General features: G+C 43.6%; 1 protein-coding gene across 1 annotated transcript in view; it reads right to left on the minus strand.

Moving 5' to 3' along the window:
- Nucleotides 1–14297, minus strand: part of LOC126281993 (zinc finger protein basonuclin-1-like) — a 303711-nt gene that overhangs the window by 16470 nt on the left and 272944 nt on the right. Inside the window, exon 6 of the mRNA XM_049981378.1 lies at nt 4369–4574. Within this exon, the coding sequence (XP_049837335.1) occupies nt 4369–4574 (206 nt within the window). The remainder of the gene's footprint in view (nt 1–4368; nt 4575–14297) is intronic.

Raw genomic sequence — 14297 nt, forward strand, 5'->3', positions numbered from 1 at the left:
AACGATGTACTAAGCTTACATCCCTGATTTGTTAACCTATGGATTTGAGTGCTATTGTAGCAATCGCGTCGATTGTTGTATTTGCTTATGGTCCGCGCCATCCAGCGGTGCTGCTGCAGTGAAGTTCTATAGTGACTGTTAGATTATGACGTATGTTAACAAGTGAATTATGGCAACCGCTGAGGTCTGGGCTGACCAACAGGGGCACTCTCTTCTTCTGTGTTTTATACGGATTCTGTTTACTCTTTGGAGTGTTAATTTTGATTTTTTTTATATTTTTTGTTTTTACTGTCGGGTTGTGGAATCGCTTTTAGCATCTAGCCTACCAAGCTCTTTAATTGTTCGACGTTACAATGAGGTTGCAGCCAGTACATCTTCGGTATACATAACTGAATATTATTTCAAGTGCAGGATCTTGAGATGCAATTATCCTGTCAATATTATCATCTTTGTATTGCTTACTTGCGATTTTATCTTCATACATGTGATGTGATTTCATCTCTGCTTTACAAATCTACAATCATCGTATTGTTCACAGGTGATATTAACGTTGCCTAAATTGTCTACTGAAATCATTGGCACTATCATCTACAAACCATTTAGGCAAAGATAATACCACTAGTAAATAATACAACGATGATAATATGACACAAATCCATATATTAATAAACCAGGGATCTATCCATAGCACCTCGGGGCAGCTACGGTCGCAGGTTCGAATCCTGCCTCGGGCATGAATGTGTGTGATGTCCTTAGGTTAGTTAGGTTTAAGTAGTTCTAAGTTCTAGGGGACTGATGACCTCTGATGTTAAGTCCCATAGTGCTCAGAGCCATTGTAACCATTTTATCCATAGTACATCGTAACCAAGCTGTCAACAGAAAGAGCCAGCTTTTAAAAACGAATCAAACATCTTATTAATTATGCCCAGCAACTGCAGATTAATAAAATTCCACGAACTTATTAACATACAATAAATTTTGACGGCACCAGCGATAACGAAGTGCTAAGTATGCAAGTACTTCGAAATTGAACAGCAATAATTATAACATAAATCAAAACTAACGGAAAATTATGTACCAACATTTTATACGATTTGCAGGTAACTTGATAATGACCATGGTGTTGAAATCAGCTCGTACCCACAAGAACAGCAGAATGAAATACTATTATGAGAATTTCACCGATTAAAATTATTTAATGTCTTTCCCATTTTGGTTGGTAGTGGTTTGCATTCTAAACTCTTAAACTGCTACTTTCTCCAAAGATCTCTTTCAGTTTTTCTAAGGGTCGCATCTATCTTTGTAACTCTATAGTCAGTTTTGTGGTGTACTTAGAACGCCATCGCTGTGCACTCACGTGTGAATGTCACTGTTCTACTGACACTATTGTTCATGCCGCTGGTTGTATTGTGTTTGTCATTTTGGGTTTTTCTTTTACTTTAAGTACGTCTGTCTTTATGCTACGTTTACCATATTGTTATATAATGATTAGATTAACTTTCATTCCAATTGATACATAGTGAGGAGATCCTCCAGGATCTAGAACATGTCAGAGAAACAATAGTACATGACAAATATTTACAACTAAAACAAACTAGCTAATATTCCTTCCACAGGTCCCAAGTGGAATGATCGTCATTTTTATAAACACTATATGAAAGGATAATTTTACAACACTCATTTACTGAGATCGCATTAATGCACTGAATTTATTTGTAAGATAATAAACATATAATAGAACTACTACAATACTTATTTACATTGATCACATGACTGCACTAAAATGGCGCAGGAGCTAGATTGTACTATATGTATATATAAAAGTTGGTTGTACTAAGAAATTCATCAATGGAGTAGGAGGAGTTGGCCACCAATAAATTCTTTAGGCTTCCCTTAGACTGAATTTCATTGGTTCTTAAGCATTTTATGCCTGCTGGCAAGTTTTTGAAAACGTGTGTTCCTAAGTAATGCACACCATTTTGTACAAGAGTAAGTGACTTTTAATCCTTCTGGAGATTATTCTTATTTCTAGTATTGATTCCAAGAACTGAGCTGTTGGTTTGAAAAAGCGATATATTTTTAAGGACAAATTTCATTACGGAATAAATATATTGGGGAGCAGTAGTTAGTATTCCTAGATCCCTAAACAGGCCTTTGCAGGATACTCTTGAGTTCACACCACATATAACTGTTATTGCATGTTTTTGTGCCCAGAAAATTTAAGCTAGGTTTGATTTATTAACCCAAAAAATAATCCCATATGGCATTATGGAATGAAAGTAAGCACATCATGTCAGCTTTTTCATTTTTATGTCACTTGTGTCTGACAGAATTCGCATTGAAAATAGAGATTTGTTTAGACACTTCAGCAGTGCTCCTCGGGGGTGAATTTATTGTCATGCTGTCATACCAAAAATTTTACACTGTCCACTTCGTCTATATGCTTGTTATCATATGTAAGGCATATACTCGTGAGACAAAAATGGTTCAAATGGCTCTGAGCACAACGCGACTTAACTTCTGAGGTCATCAGTTACCTAGAACTTAGAACTAATTAAACGTAACTAACCTAAGGACATCACACACATCCATGCCCGAGGCAGGATTCGAACCTGCGACCGTAGCAGTCGCTCGGTTCCGGACTGTAGCGCCTAAAACCGCATGGCCACTCCAGCCGGTCTTGTGGGACACCTCTTACACGCTCTGAACTGCATGTAATGTGTTTTTCAAAGATTAGTGACAAAAAATTGGCTATGACCCAGTGATTAATGTCCACAAATATTTTACTAGGCGATATTTCTAAGACTACACTTGAGTTACTGTTTACTGCAATGTTTGTATCACAGGGAAACAAAACAAACATGGAATCTGGTAATGTTACTGGTGAAAGGTCATTGCTATACACAAGGAAAAGTAAGAGCCCTAAAATGGAACCTTGTGGGATCCCACATGTCATTAGTTCCCAGCTGGCTGTTGTCTGATAGCTTAATATGTTACTCTTTCCTAATAACACCCTTTGAATCCTGTTAGAGAAATAGATTTGAACAATGTTGCAGCATTTCCTGTTACACCATAATATTCTAATTTACTTAAAAAGATATTGTGATTTAACAGTCAAATGCTTTTGACAGATCACATAATATACTAGTTGCCTGAAAATTTTTGTCTAATGAATTAAGTACATTTTTACTGTAAGTGTAGATAGCCTTCACAATATCAGAACTATTTATAAATCCGCACTGCGATTCTGACAGTATATTACTAGTGAGAAGACGGTTTTCTTAAATTTTTGAGATTGCTGGCAAAAGTGAAACTGGAGGGAAATTTGACACTATTTCTTTATCTCCCTTTTTAAACAGTGGCTTAACTTTAAAATATTTCAACGATTCAGGAAATATTCCGCTGATAAGTAACATTAAGCTATCTGTGTAGCCAGTCGTTTAACTCACAATCACAGTCTTTAACTAACTTCGTTGATATATCATCATAGCCACTAGAAGTTTTAAATTTTAAAGATTTTATGATGGGCATTACTTCTGCTGGGTTAGTGAGGGTTAAATTCAAATTATGGAAGTTACTTGAAATGTCTGGTCTGAGGTATCCCATGGCAGCACGTACAGAACCTGACAACCCCGTCTCTGTAACAGTTATAAAATGTTTATTAGAAAGTTCTGCGACACTATACACATCTGTCACCAATGTATCATTTACTCTAAGTGCTATTTGCCCCTGTTCATGTTTGGTTCCACCGGTCTCCTCCTTCACTGTATCCCATACTGTCTTTATTATGTTAAATAATGTTAAAAATGTGAGTTAAATAATGAAGAGGTACGATACGGTTAAATTGCAAAGAACAGTTAAACGAAATTCTATAGATTTGCTGCGGCAAAATGGGAACAGAAAGTACGACTACACTATCTTTTCGCGTTTTTTGCTATATTACGTAAAAAAATGAAACCTTTGATGGTACGTTTAAAAATCACACTAATACACCTATTTACCAAGTAATCAGTACTATATTAAATGTTATTTGGAATTTTGTTATTTTAACTATTGGTTATACTTACTGTATGTCGTATGGTGTTTGCCCTTTGACGTTTTGTCTTTTGCTATATGAACATATGCAGCATCATAATGTTGCTGTGTAGCGCTGTTTGCAGTTCTGCTCCAGTACCATTGTCATCACTGTCTGTTGTTTGTCTAATTGCGCTTTTATTTACTTTAAGAGTGCGTTCGTATGCTCACTTTGTAATTTTGCGTTTTTTCACTTTTTCCTTTTATGTTTCTTTGGCACATTATAAAGAATGTTGGCCGTACGGTCCGTGTAATCCAAAGCCAAAATAAAAAATTAAAAATAAAAGGACTCACTTGTGCGTGGAGAGATCCACGCAGCCGCCGGCCACGGTGGCGGCGGCCGCAGGGGCGACCAGCGGCAGCGCGTGCAGGCGCCCGGGGCGGCCCTCCTGCGGCGAGGTCCTGCGTTTGAAGCCCGGCGAGTGCAACTTGGGGTTGGGGTTGGCGCTGTGCCGGTTGCGGGAACGCCGCGAGCTGAACATCATGTTGCAGCCCTCCACCTGCAGACAACCGAGCCGAGCCGCTAAGATAACGAGGTAGTGGAGCCAGCATTTGTATTTTGGCATCATAATATACAACAGAAAATACGCTGAGCACCAAAGAAACTGGTATAGGCATGCTTATTCAAATACAGACATATCTAAATAGGCAGAATACAAGGCTGCGGTCGGCAACGTCCTCAAAGTCAGCAAGTGCTTGGCGCAGTTGTTAGATCGGTTACTGCTAATACAATGGCAGGTTATCAAGATTTAAGTGAGTTTGAAGGTGGTGTTGGAGTCGGCACAGGAGCGATGGGACACAGAATCTCCGAGGTAGAGATGAAGTGTGGATTTTCCTGTACGAACATTTCACAAATTTACTGTGAATATCCGGATTCCAGTAACACATCAAATCTCCGACATCGCTCCTGCCGGAAAAAGAACCTGCAAGAACGAGAGCAACGACGACTGAAGAGAATCGTTTCATTTGACAGAAGCGCAACCCTTCCGCAAATTGCTAGAGATTTCAATGTTGGGCCATCAACGAAACATCATCGATATGGGATTTCAAAGCGGAAGGCCCTGTCGTATACCCTTGATGTCTACACGACACAACGCTTTACGCATTGCCTGGGCCCGTCAAGCACTGTTGATGACTGGTGACATGTTGTCTCGTCGGATGAGTCTCGTTTCAAATTGTATCGAGCTGATGGACGCGTACGGGTATGGAGACAACCTCATGAATCCAATGACCCTGCATGTCAGCAGGGGAATATTCAAGCTTGTTGAGACTCTGTAATGGTGTGGGGCGTGTCCAGCTGGAGTGATATGGAACCCCTGATATGTGTAATACGACTCTCACAGGTGGCACGTGCGTAAGCATCCTGTCTGATCACATGCATCCATTCACGTCTATTGCGAATTCCGAAGGAGTTGGGCAATTCCAGCATTACTATGCGACATCCCACACGTCAAGAACTGCTCAGAGTGGCTGCAGGAACACTCCTTCTGAGATTGAACACTTCCGTTGTCCACCAGAGTCGCTAGACGTAAACATTACTGAGTATTAAAAATATCCACGGGCGTACTGCCAGTCTATAGTGTCCAACGGGCACAATATTTCGGCGATCAAACATGTCGCCATCATCAGGTGAACTGACGGACATAGCTCCTGTGAACGTGCCGGCACGGAGATCCGTACGCTATGGCTGCTCAGGGGGAACTGGGTTCGGTCGCGGCTCCCTCCGCCGTCCGCGCCCCGCGCCACGGTAGCGCAGTGGAACAGATTGCGACGGCGTCTGAGATGACGTCGGTGTGATGGCTCTGTCCGCCGTGGTCGTCACAACTATGCGTTTGCTCGATTTACTCTTGATTAACCCAATCGCTGGTTCCCAAGCCTTGCTAAGATTATAGCCACAGTCACGGTTTATGAGGTCTTCATTGGTGCGAATTTCGATGGCCTCTCTAACAACGCTGTCCCAGTATCTCGACGTCTGTAGCAGGATCCTCGTGCGGTCATACTCCATACCGTGATTTTCCGACAAATAATGTTCAGCGACCGCCGACTTGCTCGGATACATCAGTCGAGTGTGCCTCTGGTGTTCACGGCATCGATCCTCGACGGTACGCATCGTCTGACTTGCCACATTGACACGGAATCTGGTACACGCAGGCCTTCCTCAAACCGAGGTCATCTTTGGCGCTCCCCACCAGTCCACGAGTTTTATTCGGAGGACAAAACACAGTTCCAACCCGGTGTTTCTTCAGAATGCGGGCGATTTTCCCCGAGAGTGCACCTGTGTATGGAATAAATGCAGTGCCTACCTCCTCCCTCGTGACTTCATCCATCTGAACAGGTTGTGCTGCAGTGGTTGGGCGGAGAGCACGTTGGATCTGCCACTCTGAGTTTCTTTCGAAACACAGTTCTCAGATGTTCCAATTCCTGGGGTAGACTCTCTGTGTCAGAGATAGTGCGCGCCCTATGTACTAGAGTTTTAAGTACCCCATTCCTCTGTGAAGGGCGGTGGCAGCTGTCTGCGTGCAAATACAGATCAGTGTGTGTTGTCTTTCGATACACCCCGTGACCTAGGGTGCCGTCAGCCCTTCTCCTGACCAAGACGTCAAGGAAAGGTAATTTACCCTCCGTTTCAGTCTCCATAGTGAATTTGATGTTTGGGTGTATGGAGTTTAGATGTGTAAGGAAGTCAAGGAGTTTATCCATACCATGTGGCCAGATGACGAACGTGTCGTCCACGTAACGGAAAAAGCAAGTAGGTTTCCATTCGGATCACGACAGGGCTTCCTCCTCGAAGTTCTCCATGTACGAATTCACTACCACCGGTGAGAGTGGGCTACCCATGGCGACTCCCTCCGTTTGTTCGTAGTATTCTCCATTAAAAAGAAAATACGTGGAAGTCAAGACATGCCTAAAAAGTTCAGTGGTATTCTTGTCAAACTTCTGACCAATCAACTCTAGCGACTCTCGCAGGGGAACCCTCGTAAACAAGGAAACTACGTCAAAACTCACCATTATATCTGACTCATCCAACCTGAAGCTATCAAGGCGTTTAACAAAATCCACGGAATTACGGATGTGATGAGGGCATTTACCCACATAAGGACTTAATATTCCCGTCAGGTATTTGGCCAACAAATATGTAGGTGCCCTGACGTTGCTGACAATGGGGCGTAATGGTAACCCTTCTTTGTGAACCTTCGGGAGTCCATATAGTCTAGGCGGTACCGGACCTTGGGGTAACAATTTCTTAGCGTCACCTCCGGTAAATCTGCGTCCTTGAGAAGAACCCTCGTCTTGTTTTCCACCTTCTTTGTAGGGTCAACGCTGATCTTCCGGTAGGAATCGTCATTCAGCAGGCTCTGCATTTTATCAGTGTAGTCCTTGTGGGAGACAACAACTGTAGCATTGCCTTTGTCAGCCGGTAAGACAACAATTTCAGAGCGTTCCCTCAGATCACGAATCTTTACTGCTGATATTTGACTTCATCGGCTTGGATTTCGTCAACGCACGACAAGTTTCACGACGTATTTCGTCTGCTGAATCTGGCGGAAGTCGAGCTGCAACCTGTTCAACAGCACTAACAATTTCTGCGACCGGAGTGAACTTGGGGGTGGGAGCGAAGTTGAGACTTTTCTGCAAAACCGATACCGCATCATCACTCAACACCATGCCACTCAAATCGAGCAAACGCATAGTTGTGACGACCACGGCGGACAGAGCCATCACACCGACGTCATCTCAGACGCCGTCGCAATCTGTTCCACCGCGAGACCGTGGCGCGGGGCGCGGACGGCGGAGGGAGCGCGCCGCGGGCGGAGGGTATTTAAATCGGCCGCCGCCGCGACCGAACCCAGTTCCCCCTGAGCAGCCATAGCGTACGGATCTCCGTGCCGGCACGTTCACAGGAGCTCAGTCCGTCAGTTCACCTGATGATGGCGACATGTTTGATCGCCGAAATATTGTGCCCGTTGGACACTATAGACCGGCAGTACACCCGTGGATATTTTGATTATCAAATACGCCGGGAGAAACTCAAGAATAACATTACTGAGTATATCCGGGATGCCTTGCAACGTGCTATTCATAAGAGATCTTCACCCCCTCGTACTTTTATTGATTTATGGATAGCCTTGCAGGATTCACTGTTTCACTTCCCTCCAACACTATTTCAGACATTAGTCGAATCCATGTCATGTCGTGTTGTTGCAGTTTTGCATGTTCGCGTGGGCCCTACACGATATTAGGCACATGTACCAGTTTCTTTGGCTCCTCAGTGTATATTGCTGAGTAAAATAGTGAAGCGTGCAGAAAGGAAGGAGGAAACGAAACGAAACTTCACGGGTTGAGAGTATATGTGATATTATTTAGGTGATTAAAATAGGATCTAATTTGGCAAAGTACAAGGCGACTTGTCTGTATGATGTTCTATCTCGTATGACATGGATGCGGGAATTTATAAGGAAGCTTGTCGTAAGGCCGTTTTATCGTCTCCTGAGGCAATCTGGCCTATAGCTGTTGTTACCAGTCTTCAGTGCTAGCACTGGGATGGCGTTGGCGTCGGAAATGGTCCCACACATGTCCTTTTGGAGACAGATTTGGGGATCCTTCTGGCCACAGGAGACCCTCGCAACCAAGCAGACAGTTCATAGAGCAGTGTTGAATAATACCGTAACGATACGGTCACATAAGGATTAACACCTGAAGACGCAAGATGTCTGTGACGTACCGTTGGACTGTCAGCGTTTCGTCAGTCACTAGCAGCCATCGCCTGAAGTCGCACCTCATAGATATCCACATTGTGACGCAAGGGGTAACACTGCCTCTCCAAAACACTGAATAAATGGGACCTCTCCCCAGATGACCGCCATACTCATCGACAGTGGTCATCCAGGGTAGTCTCGAATTTAAATCCATCGCTGAACAGAATGTGACGCCATTCGTCAGCGGTCCCCGCTTCGCGGTAACGGCACATTCCCAAGCGCATAATTTTCTGTTGTGGTGTTAACGGCAGCCCAGTCACTGGAAGGTATATCCCTTGTCAAGCTGCTGCTAGTCTACCACCATTAGTGAGTCTTTACACAGAGCGTTGTGGAGAGTCAATAACATGCTCTGCGATAGCACGAGCATATCTGAAGCGGTCACGATATGCTTGGTGCACAATACGGCTATCCTCCCTTGCTGTGTTCAGACATAGTCGACTGCAACACGTGACCCTGTTCACACCTCTTATGTACCCTGCCAAGCCTGGTAAGAACGTCAACACGAACAGCACTGTGCCCCCTGGCAGTCTTTTCTACCTGCCACACAGAATTGCTAGTCTTCATCATTTAGGAAGCCGACGTTGTTGTACACGCGTGCGAAGTTGCACTTACGTATGACCATGTCTTCTGGGTGCTTCACTTTTTTGGGAGACAGTCACTCACTTGAAAGCCTCACAGGTTCCTTTAGAGCACTGCACATGTGTGGAACCGGTACCCCGGTCATGCCACCCTCCATCCCTTTCTTAGTTCATGACAGTGAAGCGGTGTGTATGTGCTAGTCGCTTGTAGGAAATCCGTGCAGTAAGATGGGTCGGCGAGGTCAGAAATGAGCTTTAATGTTTGGAATTCGACCATGAACATCCAGTAAATGAAGTGGCCTGGTTAGCGGATTGACTGTCCAACATAGCACATGGCCTACGATCGGTGGCTATAAAAATGTCCTTAACGACGAGTATCAGAAACCAGTTGCAAGCCTTGTCTATGACTCCAGATGACTATGACTAGAGATAGACTGAAGTATGCCATTGTTAAACCACTGCATAGAAAAGGGGATATGTCTGATGTCAACAACTACCGCCCAATCTCTCTTCTGACTGCCTTATCCAAAATTATTGAAAAACTAATGTATTGTAGAGTAGCTTCACACCTTTGTAAAAATAAAGTTTCAAAAAAATGTCAGTTTGGTTCCCAGAAGGGTTTTTCAACGGAAAATGCTATATATACTTTCACTAATGAAATATTAAATGCTCTTAGTAACCGGAAGTCACGCGTTGGTATTTTTAGTGATCTATAAAATGCTTTTGATTGTGGAAATCATGGAACATTTCTAGATACGCTCAAGTACTGTGGTATGAATGGGACAGTACTCAAATGGTTTAAATCATACCTAACTGGAAGAGTGCAGAAAGTTGAAATAAGCAGTTCACATAAAATGCAAAAAACTGGTGATTTCTTAAACTGAGGAACAATCAAGAATGGGGTGCCGCAAGGTTCGGTCTTGTGTCCTCTGCTGTTCTTAATATATTTTAATGACTTGCCATTCTACATTCACGAAGACGCAAACCTGGTACATTTTGCCGATGATACAAGTATAGCTATCACACCCACCAGACAAGAATTAACTGGTGAAATTGTAAACGATGTTTTTCAGAAAATCAAATGGTTCGAATGGCTCTGAGCAGTATGGGACTCAACATCTATGGTCATCAGTCCCCTAGAACTTAGAACTACTTAAACCTAACTAACCTAAGGACATCACACAACACCCAGCCATCACGAGGCAGAGAAAATCCCTGACCCCGCCGGGAATCGAACCCGGGAACCCGGGCGTGGGAAGCGAGAACGCTACCGTACGAGATGCGGGCCTTCAGAAAATCATTAAGCGGTTCTCTGCAAATGGGCTCTCATTAAACTTTGACAAAACACAGTATATACAGTTCCACACAGTGAATGGAATGACACCATTAATAAATATAGACTTCGATCGGTCGCTAAGGTAAAATATTCAAAATTTCTAGGTGTATGCATTGATGAGGGGTTGAACTGGAAAAAACACACTGAAGATATGCTGAAACGTTTGAGTTCAGCTACTTATGCTATTTTGGCGATATACATCTGAGTAAATTAGCTTACACGCCTATTTTCATTCTCTGCTTTCGTATGGCATCATGTTCTGGTGTAACTAATCATTGAGTAAAATATTGTTCATTGCACAAAAGAGCGTACTCAGAATAATTGCTGGAGCTCATCCAAGATCAACCTACAAACACTTATTTAAAGAGCTAGAGATCTTCACTGTAGCCTCACAATATATATATATTCACTTATGAAATTTGTTATTAACAATCCGAACGAATTCAGAAATAATAGCAGTGTACATGGCTACAACACCAGGAGAAATTATTACCTTCACTACGCAAGGTTAAATCTAACTTTGGCTCAGAAGGGAGTAAATTATCCTGCCACAAAAGTCTTTGGTCACTTACCTAATAGCATCAAAAGTCTGACAGATAACCATATAGCATTTAAAAGGAAATTAAAAGAATTTCTTGATTGAAACTCCTACTCATTAGATCAATTTTTGGATATAGTAAATGGGTAATTTCCCCAACCTCCACAAAAAATTAAAAATATTAAGTGTCATGTAATATTTTGAGTGATGTAATATCGTATATAGATATGGAACAAGTACTAATCTAATCTAATCTAATCTAAACAGTTAGTTGCTCGTCATCCCCTCCTTATACATATCGTCTATAGGATGAGGGTGACACGGCGGTCGGTAAGTACCGTTAGGGGTTGGGTTGTTTGGGGAAGGAGACCAGACAGCGAGGTCATCGGTCTCATCGGATTAGGGAAGGAAGTCGGCCGTGCAGTTTCAGAGGAACCATCCCGGCATTTGCCTGGAGTGATTTAGGGAAATCACGGAAAACCTAAATCAGGATGGACGGACGCGGGATTGAACCGTCGTCCTCCCGAATGCGAGTCCAGTGTCTAACCACAGCGCCACCTCGCTCGGTGGTACCGTTAGGGCCTTACGAGACCTGTTCGGCAGGAGTTTAGCTTCGTTCCTCTTTCGTTAGTTGAGTACCTAGTTTCAAGGATAGATTCCTGTTAATTGGACAACAAATAACAAAGTTCGCTGTAAACATTTAGATATCTGTTATTGTATGACAAATAATAGTGTATTCATCTAGATAAAAACTGGAACGCAGCAGTTGTTTAACATAACTGACGAAGTGGAAGCTGTCTTACATTGGCGGTACTTCTTTAAATTCATCTGCCATCCATTTAGCCTGAGAAAGTGTGAGTAGTTTGTAGCAGTTTAACAACAATTAATTATTAATTACGGAAGCTCCTTCTCTTTTGTCTTACATTTCTTGCATCGTCTCACTTGCTTGCTATTTGGATAATATCGATTGTCGAGGTGGAGATTAGTGTTTAACCTCCCGTCGACATCGAGGTTCCGGCCGGGGTGACCGAGCGGTTCTAGGTCCTACAGTCTGGAACCGCGCTACCTCTACGGTCGCTGGTTCGAATCCTGCCTCGGGCATCGATGTTTGTGATGTTCTTAGGTTAGTTAGGTTTCAGTAGTTCAAAGTTCTAGGGGACTTATGGACTCAGATGTTAAATGCCATAGTGCTCAGAGCCATTTGAACCGTTTTGAACAACGATGTCATTAAAGGTGATGCACAAGTTCAGGTAGGGGAAGGATGGAGAAGGGTAATCGGCCGTGCCCTTTGAGAGGTACCATCCCGGCGTTTGTCTGAAGCGATTTAGGGAAATGAGGATGGTCGGGCACGGTTTTGAACGGTCGTTCTCCCGAATGCGAGTCCATTGTCCTAAATGCTCCGCCACCTCGCTCGGTGACATCGTTTGTGAAGACAGTGATATGTGTGTTTGCTGAATCTATGTTTATTCATTCAGAGAATCTTTATTTTCTCGAGGAAAGGGGTTATACTCGAGCTTATAGTATCATCTGCAATTTTGTGGCAGCCGACAGGTGCAATGGACGAGGTACCCATATGAGCCAAAACATTATGACCACAGCCCACTACGTGATTCTATGCCGCTATGGACGTTGAAGCACGTGACGAGGTAAGGGAAGCACATACGTGGAGCAGAGACGAATGGGGAATCACTCTAGCGACAGTAGGGGCCGCAAATGTGGGAATCAGCTGACATAAGCAGCGTTGTCAATGGAAATATTGTTATGGCCCGGCTCCTGATAACGTGCAACTCCGAAACGGTGAAGCTGGTCAGCTTGCTACTGTCTTAAGCGTCTACAGAAAGTGGTCGTAGGACGGCGAAACTTTAAATAGGTAACAAGGCGCTGTGCTGTCACACCTCACCGTAGAACGTAGAGATCAGAGGCTTCCCCGTTCTTTTAAGTCGAATAGGTGGCGATCAGTGGCGTATCTAACGACGGAGTACAAAGCTGATGCAGGGGCAAGTGTTTAGGAGCACACCGTTCAGCGCTCATAGTTGAATAAAAGGCTCCGCTGCAGACCCCTATGTGTTCCCATGTTGACACAACGAGAATGTGAGCTACGGTTCTAGTGGGCACGGTACCATCGAGAATGGACTGCGGATCAACGGACATGTTACCTGGTCAAATGAATAGATGTATCAGAGCCAATATCGTGTCCGGAAATGTTGTCACGCTACGGTGGATATTTACCGGGGCTCTCATGGGATGTGTAGCGTTAATCGGACGGACCATACCGGCAGTGGACGACGTCAACATTATTTTGGACCAGCTGCATCCCTGCATGCTTAAGATTTTCTCCGAAGGCGATGGCATTTTCAGGCAAGATAAATGTCCGTGTCAAAAGGCGATAATCGCGCCACAGTAGCTTGAAGATTGTGATATTGATATCTTAATCACCAAACACACTTGATGTGAACCCAATGGAACACATCTAGAACTGTATCAGAGACGAGTTCCGTGCCCACAAACACCGGCCTGTAACTTATGGTCACTGCTCGATCTACACGCCGACGTGCTTTGCCACATACGTTCCGAAACCATGAAGGACCTGCCATGTCTGTGCTACGCAGACTCTCTGATACACTGAGTTTCAGAATTAAACAAACTCTCTATTAACCAGGTGAGCACATAAGTTTATGGCTCTACAGGGTGAAAAGTATTTAAACGACAAACTTTGGTAGGTTGTAGGGGGCATGAAAACAAATATTTTTCCCTAATGTCATTTTTTTCCTATGAGCATTATTTAAACCGCTGGTGGCCGTATTACGCTATTCAGTTGTTAGAGGCTGTATTACGATCTTCAGTTGTTAGCGGGCGTATTACGCTCTTCAGTTGTAGGCAACTGCTGTCCACCAGTGTAGTAGTGCATTGCGTCTGTTTACTAATGGAACTATACACCGTAGCGCATCACAATGGGGGAGCTGCATAGCGGGTTTATCAACAACAATATCCTAACTGCCGTATCCTGCATCACA

Source organism: Schistocerca gregaria, chromosome 7, assembly GCF_023897955.1.
Source record: "Schistocerca gregaria isolate iqSchGreg1 chromosome 7, iqSchGreg1.2, whole genome shotgun sequence".
Lineage (NCBI taxonomy): Eukaryota > Metazoa > Arthropoda > Insecta > Orthoptera > Acrididae > Schistocerca > Schistocerca gregaria.